Below are 21,237 nucleotides of genomic sequence, written 5' to 3'. Positions count from 1 at the left end.
GCACCACACAATGACCTTTAGAAGAACGATATTAACAGGTGGCTGGTGTCTAATACAAATAATTATATTACACTTTAGCAGCGTGGACCAAAGTGGAAACACATTGTCTTGTCATCAGCAATTGATTAAGCCAAAGTAATGTCACCAGAATACCCTTTTAAAACTCTTCTTTTTCCTCCCTAACTACAGAGAACACCTCCTGTCGCGTCGTGGGGCACGGCCGATGAGCTCACAACTCTGTCACAAGGTATTTCATTTGAAAATTTCACCCGGGTATCTGATATTTCCATCTCAAAGCAAAAAGAGGCTTGCCACCCTCTGGAGATCACACAGGAATCCTTCACGATTAAATTCAAGCATTGTTTGTTCATTTACCCCGTCTTTCCTCTTGGAAGCAGTCCACTGAAAATACATCCCTACTTCAATTAAGAAGAAAGAAGCTGGTAACATAGGTGCTCCTTAGCAAAGTTCTTCAAAACCTGGAAGAGAAGCTACGCTACGAGCGATCAAATTAACGGCCCCCGCTCACTAATTAGTTTTTCCAACATCAATCATCTCAAGTTAGCAACAGTTTTCATCAACCTTTAACCCTGAGAGGAGTCGCTGTTTTGACAGGACAGACAGCTGTGGCAAATGGCCACCACATTTTGGGACAGACAGCGTTTTCCCACCACGTCCCACCTGGCTGGGGGACAGAGGGGGACCCACAGCGCACACCCCCTGGCCCTCGCAAGGCTCGCACAGCCCGGGCACATGCCACCGTCAAGCCAGCCCCCAGCCCGCGGGGACAAGCGGCAGATCGGTTTCCTGTCAGCTGCGACACGGCCGACACTTCAGCTGCTCAAAGGCTTCTCATCCTTCGCTTTAGAAAGGGGAGGGCAGGTTCAAGGACACTCCAGCCTGCCTAGTGGGTAGCAGGGAGAAAACCAGGAAATCGCACCTCAAAACAAGAAGGGTAAGCGGTAACGTGCAGCTCACAAAACGTCCACACACAGACGGATGGTGGAAGCACTTGGAAAAACAACAAAAAACCCGCCTACAGAGAAATACGCCGAAGACACTGCTTAATCTTTCACGCGGTGGTGCAAGTCATTTCAGCCTTCTGCTCCTACAGCAACAAGCCACCAGCGGCACGCTGGTTAGTTCATTAGGGAGCTGGCACCTGCATCACCCTGGAGTTCAGCAGCAGCCGGTCCTCCCCTCTGGCATCCCCTCCTCACCTACCCCGCGCCCCCAACACCTCACTTCAATTCAAACAGGTGTGAGAGTTTAATTTTACATAACAGCCTTGGGAACTTAATTCCAGGCTCCCACCTTGATCAGTAAGCAACATGGTATTCAACTAGAGAGGCCAAAAACCAAGAGCAGTGGTGATGGCCAATTTGGGAAGCGACTAGAAGCACAAAGTGTGGATGCTTTGGCAATGAAGATGTATAACATTTTGGGGGGGAAGACAGGGAAGGAGAAAGAAAGCTACTAAAACAAACAAGACATTGTAAGGAAGGCGAGTTAGTGAGAAACAAAATCCAGTTGTACAATACAGCTCCAGTATCCTCATACACGTAAAAGTATAAAACACCTGCTCCAAAAGGCTTTTGTCCACCAGAAAAAACATCCCACCCCTATGGAGTCAACAGCTTTTTTTAATCCTTTTCCTCCCATTAAGGAGATAAACAGGAAGTTCTGGCTCCCCTGTATCTATTATACATGCTTTTTTCTGTGTCTTCAGCTTTTCAGTTATTCCTTCACCTATTTTTTTTTTTTTTAATATTCTGAACACTGGAAATTACAGCAAAACCACAAAAGACCTATCCCCAAAAAATAGTGTCAAACTAGCAGCATCCAGAAGATCATATACTACAGTGACATGGCTAAATTACCCTGTAACAATATGCTTTTACATATGGGTCAAAGCATCATCTCAGGAGTTAATGCTTGATTAAAGTACGTTAAAGTAAAAAAAAAAGAATGAAGTGGAAGGAGAAAAAAAAATCAGAACAACTTTGATCTGGACTATGTGACACTTGGTCTAAAAGGGCCCTTTGTTTTCTTTTTTTTTCTAAACCATGCTCGAGCTGTCAGGCCTCTCTGACACTTCAATAAGGAGGTGCAATCCACGTTAGATTTTAGCAGCTTAACAACAGTACGCTGGAACCTGAAGCAAAGCACATCTGCTGAGCATCTGAAAAGACTACAATTACTAGGAGTAATCACGCCTGGGCTCCACAAGCTCTCTCTCTCCATGCCTGTGTGGTCAGGCCCTCTATGGAGAAACCAGGGTGGTCAGGCTGAGCACGCAAAAGACAGATGGAGCTTCCTGGGCAAGTTGGACCTCCTTCACAGGCAGAACTGCCTGCATGCGTGCCATCTCCAGTGACCGACCTGCAGCAAAATTTCAAGGTGTGTGGACTCCAGGGTTTTCCAAAGAAACTGCAAGCACAGTGTTTGACATTAGCAAGCAAACATCCTTCATCCTTTATATACTGCAATTTTTTTTTACATGAGATCACCAGCCCAAGCTGCTAGAAGTGGAGGAAAGTCATAAAAAACTTACAATCACATTGTCAATCATTTATTCTTAGACACATCTATCATACTATCATACAGTTTTGATGCAAGAAGGGATTATTTTTTTTTTTTTTAAATTAATAGTCAATTCGTACATGAAGACATTTTTAAAGGAGATGAGTTGTCCTCAGTGAAAATGAATCCAACTGGCACGTTGTTTTGTCTAGCAAAAAGTTATACACTGTGTCACACTCTGTACTGATAACGTAAACGGCAACGCAGTCCAACAAAAGCAGAGTTCTGTCAGAAGTCTTCATACATTCACGATCTTGCCATTTTCCTACTAGCTACACTAGGCAATCATTTTTTGATAATGCACTATTATTGTCCACAAAAGCCACTGAAGCACATATAGATCAGTATGAAGTATTTTCTGTTCCACATCTCTGCAAATTAAAATTGCATGAGTCCAATAGTTATAAAAGCTATTTGACATTAAGGAATATACAATCACACCTTGATGCTGTACTAATACCTATTCAAGTCACAAATTAACCCCAAAGCCTGGCTATTAGTTCAGAAGCATGTGCTAGAAAGGTATTAAAACATGCTAATAAGAAGTGCTTTTTAAGCAATCACTCCGAATTGTGATAATAAATAATATTGCACGAAGACATGTGATTCATATTTATTGATAGATTAGCAATAGGTATACTTACCACATCTCTCAGAAGACCCTGAGCTTTGCAGGGATATGAGCATTACTTTAAACTACAGACAAGAACAAAGACCCGAAGAACACACTTTCTTCAACACATCCGCTTTCTCAATATTAACAGAGTCTTAAAAAAAAAAGACGATTTTAACAAACTCCTTGAGACTCTCCTTTGGGGTTCATATAACAAGGATTTGCCACACATCAGGAAATGTCTCTGGCCAACCACTACACCCAGAGGACTCATCCCGCTATGCCAGAGAGAGCGTGCCCACTGCAGTGGGACAACATGGTCCTTAGCCATTGCACAGCACCCAGCCACCAATGTCATAGGGTCCCCTCCTTGCAATTCACCCTTCTTCGCAAAGGCATATTTGCTCTCCAGGAAACCTTGGACCATCCCAATAGCAGCTCTTGAGTCTCCAGTGTATGCCTCCACAGTATTCCCTAGCTTGTACAAGAAAGCTTATCTAAACAGACTGCAAGCCAACGCATCTTCTGGTCACAACTTCCTATTTCACCTCAGAGCCTGAAAAACAGGCAACTTGCAGTAAGCATTAAAACAGTTAAAACCTACAGGGAACCCTAAATGTTAAGATATTTCCATTTACTCCGTAAGGAATTTTCTGTTTAGAAAATGTGTTTAATGCCTTCAACAATTCATAACATGAGGTACCATCCAGAAACCAGAAAATATGAAAGCATACAAAATTTCTTAACATATTCAGAGATTAAATTCATTATAGCACAGGTAATTTGATCCCTCCTATGAATGAGTATGGTTTGAGGAAAGAGACAGCCAAACTGATGAACAGAGTTATAACTATATAATAAACAGTAAACATTTCAAGATTGAACTGAGACAAGTCAAGCATCACTTTCTCCTTGCACAGTGCTTTACAGAGATGTAGACTATAGCAAACAATTTCCTTAAAACAAACTAAAGATACCAGATCGTGCACACCTGGGAAGGATTTACAAGAAACCTCTTATAAACACTGACTACACGAACCAAGAATCCCCTGAGCATTAACAAGGTAAATATTGAAAAGTCCAATATAAGGGAATATTGAGCACCAATTTTTAAGTAAAAATATTTTTACGTTGTGCCAGACAGGTAATACACTGTTCCTCTCCAGCTGATCACACATGACTTCTTATAATGATGTAGAATTACCTCCATCAAAGATATCCAATTCATTCAAATTCTATCCAATTCATGTCACATAAATTATAAGATTTCAGTGTGGCAGAGGACTGCAGTGATTCCTTATTGACCTTCCTGTATAACACACGGGCCATAAAATTTTACTAAATTGTCTCTATTTCAAGCCTGTAACTTCATGTTGAGTGACAGCATAATTTTTAGAAGCAAGGCATATGATCTTGATTTAACACAAATGATGGGAAATCCACCACCACCTCTACGCCACTCCTTTACCATGAAGTTAACGAAGAACTGAAACATGGCTCATTTACGCTGCCAACTGCAGCAACTTTGGATCTGCACCAACAAACACAAGGAACTGATCACATAAGAGGACTTGTAAGACAAGTGAGGAGGAAAGAGGAGGAAGAGATGAATTACCAATGCTAAACCGAACCACACACATTTGGGACATCAGGTTTTTACAGATTCTTGGCTTCTCTGACTGGCGATGGTGTCTGCCAAAACAATACAATTGCGTCAAGATTTTACGGAGCAAAACTGAAGCAGTCAGCAGCCTACTGCATGGCAAAAAGGTCTGCTAAGAAATCCAGGACTGAGTCATCAAGCCCAGCCCCCTAAATACACACACCATATGATCCTATTCATAAGGATAGGTGGCTCACTTTTAAATAAGGTGAAGTTGCTGAGTTTTGGGGGTTTTTAACTTCACTGGCCATGACAGACAATTTGAGATAGATATTTGTTCCTCATTGAGCCTCATTTCAGGACCCCTATCACTATTGCCTTAAAAATAATTTATGTTTCAAAGGGAACTCCAGGGGAAAAATGTATTTTGTTGGCTCAGAGGAGTATTGTCACGATGGCTGCTCGATTATTCCCTTGAGGCAGGCAGACTAAGTAGGAGGCTTTATCATCATTCAAGCAGATGGGTTATTAGACATATGACACCAACAATTTTAGTAGACTCAAACACGGAAACTCAGTTTCAAGGCTGAAGTATCAGAATTAATCCACTGCTGAGGAACCCTCTATGTTATCAAATAGATGCACTTGATAGATACCACTAGAAGCATCACATCTACACTGTAATGATTTAACAAAGTATTCATACTTTTCCTTCCTTACTGAAAAGTGTAAAACAACTGAAATAGGCATTTAGGTTCCTCTTTACAGGCTGCACATAAATTAAGCTGCAGTGCCCTGTACTTCCACATTTATAACTCCTCACCTGAAGAGTAGCGATAAAGTCATAAGGATATTTTTTTTCTGCATTCCTCATCTTTTTGATTCTGTGCAACTACAATCTCTTACAGGAGAGAATTAAACGGCATAATTGTAAATACTAAAGATTAGAACAACAACAACAAAAAAATCTCTCTAAACAGCAGGTTTAATATCTTATCTTAAAATACCCAAAATTAAATCCTGTCTTCAGAGCTATTCCTATGAAGCTGACCCACTGCATGTGCGTCAGTGTTTAAAGTCTTTATAATGTCTCTGCATGCTCCAGATTCTAACTTGTAAGCTGACACTACTCAAAAAGGGCAAAATTACTACAGCTACAAAGAACCAGCCACTGTAAAATTCCACAGATGCCTCTAGTAAAACATACAAAGCAGCCTACCATACAAAGCAGTTATCCACACTTTTCACTTGAAACACAGTGAGATTTTAATTATTCATGCATGAGACACGTCCATCCACAAAGTACACTCCTGAATCTGTTAAACTTCTTCTCAATCTCTACTTCAAGAATATAAGTGACAGAAAGAGAAAATTAAGGGGATCTAGTGGTTAGAGTTTTTCATTCCTGGAAACAGGACTTTCCTGAGATGGAATAAATACCTGACCTGCTGTGTGTAGTTCCTGAAAGATGGTCCTAAATAAAGACTTGCATGCTGGCTGTAAAGAGGGACTTAAAATAGTATCAGAACCCCAATCAAGACACTTAAAAATCTGGAGATTCAGCACTTGAACCTTCTCCTGATGGCATTTTGGAGAGTGACCAACAAGAGATGCACATTGGCACTGCTCAGTCATACTGCTATTCCACAGTTTCACCATTGTAATTTTCCCTTTTTCCACTCATGACAGTCATCTTCACTTGTAATTAATTTCTGATATAAGCCCTACCATCTTAAATATGAGCTTAGGTATTAAACATGTATTACCTAATAATGCGTTATACTTACTAGATAATATTAATCTAGTAAATTTATTACTTCTTCTATCAGACATTTGTAGGCTGATATAAGCCACATTATAGTACACCAGTGGCACACAGGAGAAAAACTATTTAGGAGTTAAATTCCTATGGAGTGTAGCAATTCCCATGACCCTAAATTTTCCATTTTAACCAAATCACAATTTCTGTTGAAAAAAAAGTTGAATGAATGTGTATGCTAGGTATTTAGTCTATTCTAGGAAAATAAGAGATGACCTTCAGTGTAGTAGCAACTGGTTTATACTGTCCAGAGCTATGCATACAAAGGCATTCTGTGTTTGCTTTGATGCCTTGCACATGCCAGGGGTTGATGTCATTGATAGATTATGGCTATTGACATTGCTATCGTTCTCCCACAAAAAGTTTATTAGCATAACAGAAGATCTGAAAGTGTGCTATCCCACTTTCTAAAAATCTTCCCCATCTGCTGTTGGGTGACATGCATAGATCACCTTCCCTTGCCTAGTCGCCAGAATACAGCGGGCACTCGAACTCCACAGGAAGGGTCTGGCTGCATCTGTCTTGCAAGCAAGGCCATTGTTTACGAGATAATTACTCTGGCCTTGTTAACTTGCCGCAATAATCGAGAATGAAATCACCTAATAAGCCAAGTTACCTAGTTAATATAGCACATTATAACAGCAATGATTACGTATAAACTTTGAACCCCCTTTAGTGCCAATTAATTTCAAGAGCATTAGCACCAACAGTAAACGAATACGAAGCAGTTTAACTAATTAAAGCTTACTACGTAATAGGCTTGTAGCTTCAATTATCATTTTTCATGTTAGTCATCTGGAACAGTAACGATATGTACCAGCTGGAAAACATTTAGAACAGGGCCTGCCTAGTCCACAGCAACAGGTAAATGGAACGGTTTTTGAAAGTATGTCATGCACTTTCCTAGGAAAAGTGCTAAGTAAGGCTTATCAACAGAGACAAACAGCAGATGGCAACAAATGTGCCAAGAGACATTTCATCCTTCAGGAAGAGTTCAACACAAGGCATCAGCAAAAAAGGAGCAGAGTTGGAAGCACAACTTCCACAGATCTTACCCAGCTGCTCTCTTCTGGGGGGGGGGGGGGGGGGAACAAAAACAAAACAACCAAACAAACCCCAAACACAAACCCAAACCTAGCCAAGCAGCAATCCTCATCTTAATGTACAGACTTCACATGTAGCCCATCTGCGTTTCTTTCCCAGAAGTCCAGTACAGTGAGGCAGCTGAAGCCCTTTCTGCTATGAGAAGCTTCCTTCTTAGCCCCCAGTAAGAAGGAATCTATTTAAATCCAGACATTGATCCTCAAGTTTGACTTACAGGGAGCTCAGGATTTTTTTGCTATTTCAATTGTATGTACAGAATAGAACTAATTGTCCAAGCTTTTTGACTTCTTGTGCACTTTTGGACTCACAAAGTTGCTGGCCCTTCAGCGTGATGCAGTATTTCTCTTTACCAGTTCTGAGTATTTGGTGTTTCCAGGTTACTTTAGTGACTTGAAGACACATAGCTATCTTCTCCAGATCCTTTTATTTTATTCTTGACGTTCAACTTCTTAACACACTGACTGAACTAAATGCTGAGGTAAAAGTCATTTTCATGTGTCTCCTCCAGGTTTTAACTTCAAGGCTCTGCAGTTAGTCAGAAAAGCTGCTAGTATTTTTGGACAATTAATCTCTTAAACTACCTATCAACAACTATCAACTCCTCCCTTCATTCCACCCCCAACCCCAAGTAAGCACACACGAAGAAGGATGATTCAAGTACTTGTTTGGGAAGAGACAGAAAACAGGAAAGAGGCAATCGGAAATAAAATAAAATAATAAAAAGGAAATCAATTACTTGCTGTCTAAGAAAATCTATTGGCAGCTCATAGTACTCTTTCGCAAACACTTTAAGTACAGCTGACTTAGCATTTAAGCAGCTGTGCCCACTGCATTTAAAAAAGCAGTTAAAAGCAAAACGTGTAAAGGAGTTCTTTCATTATGGGTATGTGTATTGGCTCAGGTTTTCCCAAACTCCATCTCCCCCACCATTCACTGCAATGGCTCAGAACCTCAGAGAGCACCAAGTCCTCCTTCCATGGAACAAGCGCGAGTCCCTGGACTCTTTATGGTAGATAACTGTAGTCCTAACACAACTATTGGCCATGACACAAATACTGAAAATTAAAGACAACACCCAACACCTCCATGTTATGCAAAGCATGCAGAACGTTTGTTGTGTTTTTTTCACAATTTAAGAAAAACCATCAGACAATAAGAATTGAAACACCATTAATGATCCCTGTTTGCAACACTGTCTGAAGAGCTTAAATGAAAGAAGCATCATGTTACATAAAATTGCAAAAAACCACCAATCCTTATGCTCAAGAGCATATAGCAAGTCTGTGATGTTCTACGTACGACACAAACTATTAATAAACTGTTAACCCCAGTTCCTCTCAGAGAGGGTAGCAGACAGACAGTCACAAAACAGGCTTTCCTTAAGTCAAGATGGAAAAGGCCAGGGACAAATACTAAGTCAGTACTGATACTTGATAATTGTGATAATCTACTACCATACGTGCCTCACATGCTCTTCGAACCAAAAAGGAGTTGCTTGGCTTAGCAGGGAGGCTCTCCCCTATTATGCAGACCAGCTGAGCCAAAAGCTATGCAGTACTGTATGGAATAACAGAAGGATCATTTCTGGAATAGTCAAATAAATGCCACTTCATACTGCTTTACCACCCAGATCTCCTCTGGCAGATCTATTCCTTTTTCCATTTTAAGAAAAAAAAAAAAAAAAGAGAGAGAGGAAAAAAAAAGTGAAGCAAGATCTATGTGGGGAAGGAAATAACTGACATTAAATAAGCTAATATAATAAAACATCAGACAACAAACATTCATTCCTACAGTGAAAATTAATGAAAAGGAAACTAGGACAGCTGCACAGTCCAAAATTGGCACTGATTTTCAGAGAAGGAACAGGATCCCTGAAACTATTACTAGATGGCTCAGGAATCCCTGGCAAAAAATCAAACAGTTTCTTAAAAAAAATTGCTGTAATTTAACACAGTATTTATGACAGAGCAAAGTGACACAAGCTTACACTCCAGGCTGAAAACTGAGACACACAAATAAAAGCCACAATTTATTAATCTTCCCTTGGTCAGCACGTCAGAAGCCCATCTTCCTGGAAAAAAAAAAATCAAAACTGGATGACTTGCTGATATATGGAAGATGAGAGACTTTCATAATTATTTTCTTTAAATATTTGAATAATCAAATCGAAGTTCAAGATCCACCACCAAAGTATCAGATGGCAAAAGGTCCTTACACTAAAGGAGGATGGGGGGAAAGGGAGCGTTGTTTTTATTTGAATGGAAGAAAAAATTTCGTATTCATTACATGGTTATAAAATAAGTCAAGATCAGGACAGGATCTTCCAGAGAGGCCTAAGAGCAATCAAAACCATTCAGAACAACCCTATAAAGTGCAAATATCTCCTACGCATAGAAGGAACCACTTTCATTAAGAAATTACTTGGACGGAAGTAAAAGGAAAGCATCTGCCCCCCTTCCCCATCAGGCATCAGTTCCAAGTATTCTAAGACTAGCTGAAGAGCTGATCTTAGAAAAACACAGAAATTGTAGCCTACTGCAAAAAGATATCAAGGAACATGGGTTCAACTTACCAAACAGTGTGCAAATTGGGAAGAAAATTTCATGTGTGCCAGCTTTTCCCTCAATTTTTTAGAATCAGTGGGAAGTTTCCCACTGTAGGAGTATCACAGCTAATTCAATTTACACATATACATATGTCAGCATAATACACTTTTTTAAAAAGTGACAGCTTTTATAATCTTCTACCCTTGATTCAGCAAGACATTTTATTCCAGGATTAAGTGTTTCAGTCCCCTAAATTCAGCCCAATCTTGTTACAAGTCAGAAGTATTGTTCTGTGATTTACATAAAAGCATTTCCACCGAACTAAGCAGCAACTGACAGATAGGGTAAATGGGTTCCTGATAACATTTAAATAGCTGCGCTAATTACACCACACAGACATAGGAACATGATGCCTTACTGAAATCCTCAGAGTAACCATCCAGAACGTTAAAGAGAAGGGAGGAAAAAAAACTGGTGCAAGCCATAAGAGCATGTAAAGGAATTTAAAAAAACACCCAAACATTCTGCATAAAGGAGGTAATCTCAACTAATTAGACGCCGTAATGATCTTCTCACAGTCTGTTAGAAGCCAGTAGTAGTTAATAACTTCACAGATTTCTTCCAATCCTTTTACCAGGAAGGAATGGCAGTTTCTAAATCATTACTGCTCTGTCATCCTGGACCACTGCCAAGAACATGGAACTTCAGGACACCTGTCAATTAACACATTCCTACTGAAGGCAGGCTCATCTTCCATCTTTAAATCTATTAAAAAAAAAATCAGTGATCACAAAGAGCAATCAGATCAAAAACCATGGCAAAATTAAAATCAGAAGTGGCTTCTTGAAGGACAACAGTCTTCAACAAAAAAAACAACAACATCATGAAGAATTGCGTCTCTGCCAAAGTAACTATATACATACTTTGGAAGATGAACTACATGATGTAATAGACCTTTTTCCATCTCTAGCATCTGTGGTATACAGCAGTACATGCCAAACTGACTGGCCACCTGATGGACAATTGTGTGTAAGAGTCAGACCTAAAGCCTTTCTCTAATCAAAGCTTTCTGCAGGGGTTCTCAAAGTACAGGCTTCTCATTGATTTTTCTTTAGCTCCAGGATGACTACTTTTACCTCTAAGTTGAAAAATATGAAGTTAGGCATTGAACCAAAAAACCCAGGTACGATACATATTAAAACATCAAGGCGAAGGAGCTACCATAATTTAAAGAAACCAATAGATTTCTGAGCAAATACAAAAATGGTATTTGCCTAATTCAAAGATGCTGGTGATGTTGAGTTCTGAGGGAGACAGGGAGGAGAAAGGGGAGAAAATAAGGAGGTCACATGAAAACCAAAACATCAGCTGTCATTAACTTATACCTGTGTTGTTCAAAAATCAAAGGGTATGGCCAAAGAAGTTCTAGATTCGACAAGCAAAATTCCAACGAGAGCAAAACCAACAGGAAGGTTGCAATATGCTCGAGCACAGGGCTGAGACGCCCCTGTGGTTTTGTGGCAGCCTTCCACATGCCAGTTCCAAATTACAGTACAACGAAGGCTGTGACGGTTTGATATCCCAGTAAAATTAAAAGTATCAAGGAAGAAGCATGAATTTAACAATGAAAACATTTTTTGCGCTGAAGTCAGAGAAAATAGAAAATAAATTAGAGTGTGCCAACTGTGGTATTGCCCAGTAGAATGAAGCTGCACACAGAACAATTCAGAGTACCAAGCTGAAGGGCAAAACAGGTAGATTATTTTACCATAGTTCTCCTCCTCCCTGGCAACTGTTCAGCAGATTCACTATCCTTGGATAAAAAAAAACCCAAAAACATTTGTACCTCGAGGTCTTCTATATCTTTATCACAGGAACCTTTCTTACCCAGGCACTTCAGGAAACATGACCCTGAACTTCATCAAAGCAGATTATGACACAGTCCTGCTTCCAACAGGTTAAACTTGCCAATTTCTGGTCTGTTTCATGAATAAGGCAAGTAATTAGAAAGAAAGCATTAACTTAACACGGCATCATCAACCTGATGAATCAGCCACGCAACGAGGAATCATCATTCATAAAGACTTGTCAAAAGAGCACCTCTTTTCTTTTTTGGGTTTTTTTTTTTTGTTGTTGTTGTTTTAACGAGGGCTTACCAACCACCACTATCCAAATTTTAAAAGTTTCTCCAGCCCCATGTAATCACCAAGACTAGCACAAGCTCACATAAAAATGACTGCCAGGGACTAATCCCCGCAGGTTCAAATGACGTTCTGACATTCCCCGGTTTTGATGAGCAGTGCTTGATGAGCACTGCATTGCAGCGACGCAAGTGGCAACAACTTCCCATCCTCAACAACCTAAAAAACTACTTCTTGCTCTTTAGGAAAACATAGAAGACTAAACATGAAAGGTGAAAGGTAAGGGGAACTGGATAATAATCCAGGTGCTGAAATAGGCTTTTATGGAACAACTGTTTCTAGTGGCTCAAATCAGCAAACGCGCACACACTATCAAATTGTAGAGCAGGTATCAACATATATAATTTAATCCTACTCCCTGAAATCTTACCCAGTAAGTCTGATAAAGGGCACAGCCTGAAGCTAAAGACAACGCTATCACCAGCAACATCTCCTGCATTACATTATGTATAACCACCGGAAGGAAAGCAAAGAGAGAGCAAGCATAAGTTAAGCTTTCATGTGCCTTTCAATCACCTATCCCACTCGAAAATTTGGGGGGACTTATTTCATCCAGCTTTGACACTGCCCTCTTTCTACTACGAAGGAAGTCTGAACAAATTCGCTTAGGCTATATGCCTGACTTTCATGTTTCCTTGCTTCTAACGTTGCTTGTTTACCTTAAGAGATCTGCATCAGATATGCCCCAGCTTGTTAAACTACACCTATTTCTCAAGAATCCTTTGTCCCAAGCAGAATTTTTGATGTTGCCCACGAAGATCTCCTATATCCTTACACGGTATTGTACCTGCAGCAGTAGAGACGATCCATCTTCCACAGATAAATAAAGGTCTTGAACAAACTGTTTCATCTGTCTCATAAGTATATTTCGATGCTGAAAATAGCATAAGCCATTCATGCATATCTTCTAAATTAAGCCAATGAATCTTGGCACAGGCCCAGTGAAAGGACATACATGCAAGAGACCACATGACCTGACCTATACAGCAAAACCTGCATTCGAAGTACTTGGAGCAAAGATGATTTTTTTTTTTCTAGATTTGAAGTCAAAACAGCTTGGTAAAACAAGAATCACTGCTGAAATGTCTTCATCCTGCCAGTTTTCTTCAATGCAAATGACAAGTTGCTACTCTTACATCTGTTGGATTCAGCTGACCTTGGCAATAAATCTGAGCGTGAATTAGAGGAACTTCTAAACTGATGGTCATAAACAATTTTGGTTCAAAGGAACCCCTGAACATCATCTAACCCAACCTCCCGCCTAAGACAGGGCTAGACCTGCCCGGTACAAGGCTGTGCATTAGGTTCTTGAAGACCACAATTAATTCCATCCTTAAACTCTTTTTCTCCAGATCGAAGAAACGCAGCTCTCAGCATCTCCCTATATGTCAGAGTAGGATCATCTACTTAAATCATTACCTGAAAACAGCAGATCTGGTAGGGTCAAATGAGCATTCATCCAAGAGGACGAAGAACAGATCACGTAATTGTGGATGAAGCAAAAAGCTTCTAATATAGTCTGTTGTGCAACAGTGAGCTTTCGCACAGTGGGCAACATTCCCAGGAAATACATGAAACTTTTTGATTATGAGATCGAGGTGTCATATCCTTGAAGGACAGTATGAATATTTATTTAAGTCTCGTGGGAGACAGACACTTCAGTTAAATAATTTTTCTATACTCTTAGGAAATGTGCTTGAAAAGGAAAATTATTTTTTCCCCCTAATTTTAAGTCTCATATTTTGAAAACTTTATTACCATCTAGGTATCCAAACCCATGGTTTCTAGAACACGCCAATACCCAATTGAAGATAAATGCATGATGCAAATGAGTGAGGCAATAACACCCTGAAGAACAACTTCTGTTAAGTCTCAAAAACCGAAATATTTTATAGCAAGCTACTAATGAACTTAGAAAATGCATACTGCAAACAGTGCTAACAAATATATAGGCTGGAGAAAAACATTAAGACAACAGTTAGCATTTGTATTCTTCCAACCTTAACAGTGGGTATTGAAAAATGAATTTGTTTGAAAACAGAACCTAAGTAGTTTACAAATGGTGTTGCGATGTTGCAAAAGCTCTCACCTTCATGATGGAGCTCCTGTGCTCCTTTTATGAGGCATCTCTATGCCAGTATCTGAAGAAGAGAACCACAAAAGGATCTCTGTCTTGTGAATCCCATAATCTCTTCAGTATTCTAGATGGGATTAAAGGATTTCTTCAGTTACTCTAAAGACAAAGCATGGTAAACTTCTAGGGTTGCAGGATTCAAGTTCATTCCCCAGTATTTTACTGCACACCTGAGAGTCTTTCTGTTACCACTGGATGTGGAGAAATTTCTACCTCTCCTGACCCTGAGATACCAGCCCCTCTACCCAACACACGTGGCTTCTACAAGGGGACGTACCGTTACATTTCAGATGCAGAGAATATGCCAGAGACCTTGCTCTTTAAGGTCCCCCCCTACCCTGGTTTTCAGTTTTACCATAGTTTTGGGTGAGGAATATCTTCTCGTTACCTAGTCAGCTAGGTTAAGATAAGACTCAAGCAAAATCTGTGTCTTTTGGCAAGACAGGAACGATATACAAGATAGGAAACCATAAGAAAAAAACAAAAGTACAGAAGAAGGAGAACAATATCCCACAAATCCCCCACAAGTTCATCCTATTAACACTAACCCTACAGTTTCACAGTTGGGTGTGAGCTAAAAAAGGCTGGTCATGCCTGACCCCTTATATCTCATGCTGGGTCTGCCCCCACTTTCCAGCCTCCTTTCTACCAGCTCTAAGAGCATGCAGTGAGTCACTGAGTCATTGATCCAACAGAAATCAGTTTGGTTTTCCTCTTTAGTTAGTTTTCAACTCAGATCACCAGGCTGATCCAGCTCACCACGGGGCCATGCAATTTCTAGAACCCATTTACAGAAATCAGTAGTCAGGAAGCGAGAGGCACCACACCTCTGGTGGCAGCACAATCTTAAAATAAGCAGTCACAAAAAAGAAAGTATCTCCATTCATCTGACTTGCTGTACAATCAACCTGAGCCTGATCAATCTTCCTAAACATTTCTCGGTGAATATCCCATTAAAGAAAACCTTTCTGCCAAGTGAAAAAAAAAAGAAGAAAAACAAACAACCAAAAACCACACCACCCAAAATAAAATGAAATAGTTTTTTTCCTCCAGACTAATTTCCTCCTCACCCAAAATATTCTGGCCATTCTTCTCAATTGAAATGTTTCATTTCCTCTCCTTGGAGATGCAAAAGTCTTTATCAGACCAGATGTCATCTCATGCACTCGACTAACAATAATAATATTTCATTTCAACAAATGTTAAGATGTTCCATAATTTTTCTACTACTTGGTACTCAGTTCACATTTTCAGATTGTAAGCAGCCTCTCCTTTGAAATGTCTATTCTAACTCATTTGGGGTATTAGCATGCAGAATAACGTACATAGCTTTTTCACTGGCTCACAACTGCATACATAATGATAAATTTAACAACAGTGACAACTGGTTTGACCCCAACAGTTTCCATTTAGGGACACTGCAACAATTTAGCACTATTTCTCGTAAGATTTCAGTTTGCCATTTTTATATTTAAAAGCAATTAAGAAACTCTTTGCCTAGCCTTTTGCCATCAAGTTCCATGTCTTCCGAAAATGTTATAATGATGTTGTATTCCCTGTTTAAATATAGACGGGATGCTTAAATGAGACTTCAGGAAGCTCCTTTCCCTCTTTTAACAATCCCCCTTCTCCCATACTACAGCATGGAAGAAACCAGGAGTCCTGACAATTGCCCCATTCACACGGCAACTCTTGTAAACTGTATAACCAATGCTTTAGGTGCAATTAAAAGAAAGCAGCTGATGATCAATTTGCCTGGATGAACAAGACTTAAAAAAAAATTGAAAAAAAAAAAAAAGATATGCCTGGATTTCTTTACAGAAGACAATTACAATAGACGGCCATTAACCTGCTTACCTACCCTTGCTTAATTTTTTTAAAATGAGCTCATCTTTCTCCACTTCATCTTTCTCCTCCCTCATCCATTCTTTTCCCAGACTGCAGCAATAACATGCTTTTATTCTTTCCTTTCAACTGCCAGGGCCTTAAATTAATTATTAATTGAGAATGTATCTGAAGGATCTCAATGAGAAAGTTGGAATTAACCCAATTGCCTCATTCCCCCTTTTATTTTGCATACTGTAACACTAGATCTACCTGTTAGTACTGCTGAAAACAGCAAATGTGTTATTTTCCTTTCAAAGGCAAGTTTTCCAGCTGCTTGGGCAAAAATACGCAACAATGAAATACAACATGGAAAAAAGCAAGTACCTGGAAAAGGCCTCAGCTTTGAGTGACAGCCATTAGCCACCAAGCTGCCTACAGACAAAATTCTCTCAACAACTCTGCTGTCCTGTAGGAAAATCCTGCAGCAGAGGGCATCCTGCGTTTGGGAAATCAGACAACTGACACTTCATCAAAAGACTTGTCCTTTAAAAGAGGCTAGAAAGGCATGACCTTATGCTGCCTGCTAGTGCAGAGCTGGCTGGTTGTACAACACCGACTCATCTTGTTTCCAGTTGTTAAATTACATTAAAGGACAGCTAAAAATATATTAAATATTTTCCTATTACTTTTCCATGCAAGCAACTGCTGTAGTTACAACACCACCAATGTCCAGGCAAACGTTTAGTAACACAGGGGGGTGGGGGGAAGGTCCAGGAATCCTGCTAACACATTCCAGATCAATAATGTCACATTTGGACTGCAAATCCAGAAAGATTTTTGTCTTTTAATTTGTTGTAAGAACAAGAACTGATGCATTTCTAGTGATCGAAACAGGAAAACATTTACATTTTCCAAAAAGGTCAAGCAGATCTGAGCTATAGTTTTAATTCCCCCTTTTAATTCCCCCTACCCCAAATTTTTAGCCTTTTTTTTTCTTCCAAAATACACCAAAATTTAACCAGTCTACCTGTGATATACAATACACTAAATTCTGAAAAATTCACACTGATATGCCCCACCTTCCCTGTTAGAGATTACCCACAATTGAAAGAAATAAACAAGGAAGAGCCGTTTGAGAAACCTGATAGTCAACGTTTAAAACACTTCGTGACAAAACCGAAAGTCTTAATTGATTAATGATCCCAAGGTCTCTATCGCCATCTAGTGAAAACTCACGACCATTACTACACTACCCACATAAATTACACCTCGTTCGCTGGAACAACACACGATAACCCCTCGGCTGGATCCAGCCTACATATGGCCAGAGTGTTAAGGCTTTGATACATTTCTACTGTATGTCTTTAAGTACATAAAGGTCAAGCACCAGCTCATATCTCGCTAAGGCTCACTGACGAGAACCGAGGTCTTACGCATTACACTCTGTCCTGGCGCTATGATCTGGCTTTATAAGTGGCCTTTCCACATCATATTTAATACTTCTGCCACCAAAAATGAAGTAAACATGTCAAACACTAGCATAGTTATAAACAAGTTTTTAAACCATCAATGTGTAGTTACAAGAATTTTTAGTCACCATAAGGAACCCCATGGCAGCGCCACTAGTTTTAGGGCATTGGCATCACCAAACCACGAAGAGAAGTCGCAGTCCAGGAGAGGTAGTACAAAGCACTCGGCATCAGACACTTGCAGTACTCGGTCTTCCTACCACTTCAGTGAAAGTGTCTTCAGTCACACAATTAGAAAGCAGCAATTTACAGAAGTCATCAAAAACTTATTCTCTCTCAGCTACGTTGAAACTTAATGCTACGATAAACTTCAAGAACTTCTTCAACTTGAAATACATATTTGCCACTTTCAATTATTCTGCTCAGACTTACGATTGAATGGTAATTGTGTTAGTGCAAATACTAAGTTCAGTTTTCATCCCACACGGTATTATTCCCGCTTAGACATCTACAAGCCTACCTGCGTTTACTCAAGTCCCACCCTCCACATTACCCTCCACAATGGTAAAAAAAAAAAAAAAAAAAGTATCAATTACTTATCATCAGAAAAGACCATATAAATTCAAATCAATAACATTTTTCCATAATAGTTATTTTTTAATTAACATTTTCATATAGATTACCCAAATCTCTTGATACTTAATGTTCACCTCTTTTATATTAGCATTTAGTGGCAAGAGGAAACCTATGAACAGGAAGGCTAACATAAAATTTTCAAGTAGTATTTTTCTAGATTAAGTATTTCAACTTAAAAAAAAACACAGAAAACTAAGGTGTCCTCTTGTGTCACCTTTTATGGCAAAAACCACTACTCAACAAATAAAGAACTAATAAAGCTGTACCTGTTTATTGACTAAAGCTATCTGTTTATTGACCTAAAAATGCAAGTTCTCAGAACAGAGCACATACAGCGTATTTCATCAGTATCCATCATACTTACACAGCAGCACAAAATTACAGATCGTCCTGAAAAATTCTCAAATTTTCAAAAATTTGTTATCTCCACAGTATCCAGAGTAATGAATACCAATCTATCTCAAAGAATGGGGAAAAAAAAAAATATAGTTTTAGCTCTACAGGAGGTGCTGTACTGCACGGAAGAGACCTACCAGGACCGTAATGCCCCACTGAGCTCAGCACTAGAGCTGCCAGATGCAGACTGGCTCCCACAGACTTTCATTGGCATCTCTCTGCTGTGCTCCCAGAAGCCCCGTTTCATAGAGGAACTTTTAGACCTGCACCAGGTACAACAAACTTTCAGCAAACACTGTGCCATAGTATTAATTTTTTTCCCCAACTCGGAGCAACTACAAAACTGGAGACTCAAATGTGTGCAAAGGCTTGGCAGAAGCAAGCCCAGGTCTAGCACCACCAGAATTTAAGAGGTAAGAGGTCCTTTCCAGCCAAAAACTAACTATGTAAGAGAAAGTGTCTCAAAGTGCTCTCCTAGTAGATCCTCTACCACCTATTTAGGATTTTCACATTCCACCATCACTTTGGAACATAGGGCAGGAACACCAGAATTTTATGCACCATTATCTCATAACTGATAAGTCACAGACAAATGAGAATAAATGCTATGTGCAAACAAAAATTTTTTCCCCTCCCTTAAAGACCAAAAGCTCAAGTATCCACACAACGCCCAGTTTGTGACAGGTGGTCCATATGACTAATGGAGATGATAAAAAAAACCCCAAAAGTCAAATTTATGACTTGTAAGATACTGCTAGAAAATATAAAGCTATGATACTCAGCTGCTTTTCAGGCCAACCTTGTAGGTAAATACATCAGAATCTTACAACAACAAAAAAGATACTACTTCCTTAAAGGAAACAGTAATTTTTGAATTCACATGGATGCATAGCACTTTTACAGTTATCAAATCTGGAAATTATTTCCTAGTTAAACATGTGTGTAAGGCTAAACATACTGGTTACATAAATCAGGAGGACAGCAAACGTGGGGTTGTCTCTAGAGAGCTGTTTAGATGGGAAAAATTTGAAAAACAACGATGTGTTATCAGAAACAAAATGCCCCTATGCACATCAGTTGGGGGTTGTAATCGGACCTTCGGTGCATTGGGTTGTCCACAGCAAGGAGAGCTGTGCCCTCGCATCAGGGGGAGCATGTGCCTCTAAACACAGATGTGAACTCATCCAGCCCTCATACATAATCCATTGCCACCATGGGATTAATTAGTCCTGTCACAAACCCTAGCGTTTCAGGAACTCAACATACCAGAGCACAGGACAGTCTGGCTAAAGACAAGCTCATCCAAAACTGAAGCGCACCACCAAATCAAAGACTAACCCATCAAGCAGAACTGGAAATTCACGGAAAATGTGAAAGCAGCCTTAATTTTTGTCACCATAATCCGTCCCACTGAAACAAAGCAGTTAAATTCAAAATAAGGCTCTAGCTAGAGCTTCAACTGTCATACTGCTTGAGACATTTATCTGATTCTTTTCTAGACACCAGTTTCATTTTTTTCCCAACTTCCGCAGTACAAGAAACATAAAAAGTACAGTTTTGAAACCAAAAGCAGGTTTGAAAACAAGACCGTTCTCCTATTCAATTGCAAAGTAGGTGGCTTAAATTCACCCTTTTTACACTTGTGTATAACCTGTTTAATGACTTACCTCTCTCCCTTTATGCGTCACTAGAGCAGCCAAAGGCTTGGCATAGAATCTGCTGTAGGAAAATCCCAGGCAGCCATACATACTGTTAGCAGTGAGTTTCAAAGCTTTCTGTCTGATATCATACTGAAAAGAAACACAACCAGCAAAAATGATACAACTACAGCCAACAGAGAACAGAACTTAATGTTCACAATTACATTCACAGCTTTTTATATAGTCTGCAGCAATGATGGGCTACAAGTAAAGCACATTACAATCACTGCTCACTACTAATCATCCCTATTCTGCAAGGCTGATCAGGGCACTTAAGGGGAGCGGGAGGAAAAATCAAAGGAGTTCTACAAAACACACCTGTAAATAAAGGTCTGGATTTAAATCTGGCTGTTTCATTAACTGCTTAACCTGCCGTCTTCTCTCCACCAGTTTCCTGATTTCTTTAGGCAAAACTCCCATTTCCAGAGACGGGTCCGGAAGCTCTGGAATTTCTTCCTCTTCTTTGACCTGTCAAATGATCACCACTGCTTGTCATTTTTTTGCTTGAAGATTAGATTTTAATGTGTTAAGTGAAAAGCTTGGGAATAAAAACCCCAAATCACACAGCTTGTATCTATTCCTGCAGAGCACCCAAAGCACAGTTTA

General features: G+C 39.7%; 1 protein-coding gene across 1 annotated transcript in view; it reads right to left on the bottom strand.

The window, feature by feature from the left end:
• The window catches only part of POLA1 (DNA polymerase alpha 1, catalytic subunit), a 206,097-nt gene that overhangs the window by 148,835 nt on the left and 36,025 nt on the right, over window positions 1-21,237 (bottom strand). Inside the window, exons 25-26 of the mRNA XM_054217655.1 lie at window positions 20,950-21,099; window positions 20,599-20,721 (exon numbers count right to left, since the gene is read on the bottom strand). Coding sequence (XP_054073630.1) covers window positions 20,599-20,721; window positions 20,950-21,099 — 273 coding nt within the window. The remainder of the gene's footprint in view (window positions 1-20,598; window positions 20,722-20,949; window positions 21,100-21,237) is intronic.

This window comes from Rissa tridactyla, chromosome 1 (assembly GCF_028500815.1).
Source record: "Rissa tridactyla isolate bRisTri1 chromosome 1, bRisTri1.patW.cur.20221130, whole genome shotgun sequence".
NCBI classification, from domain to species: domain Eukaryota; kingdom Metazoa; phylum Chordata; class Aves; order Charadriiformes; family Laridae; genus Rissa; species Rissa tridactyla.
The sequence above is the reverse complement of the archived record's forward strand: the minus strand, read 5'-3'. Positions and strand labels throughout refer to the sequence as shown.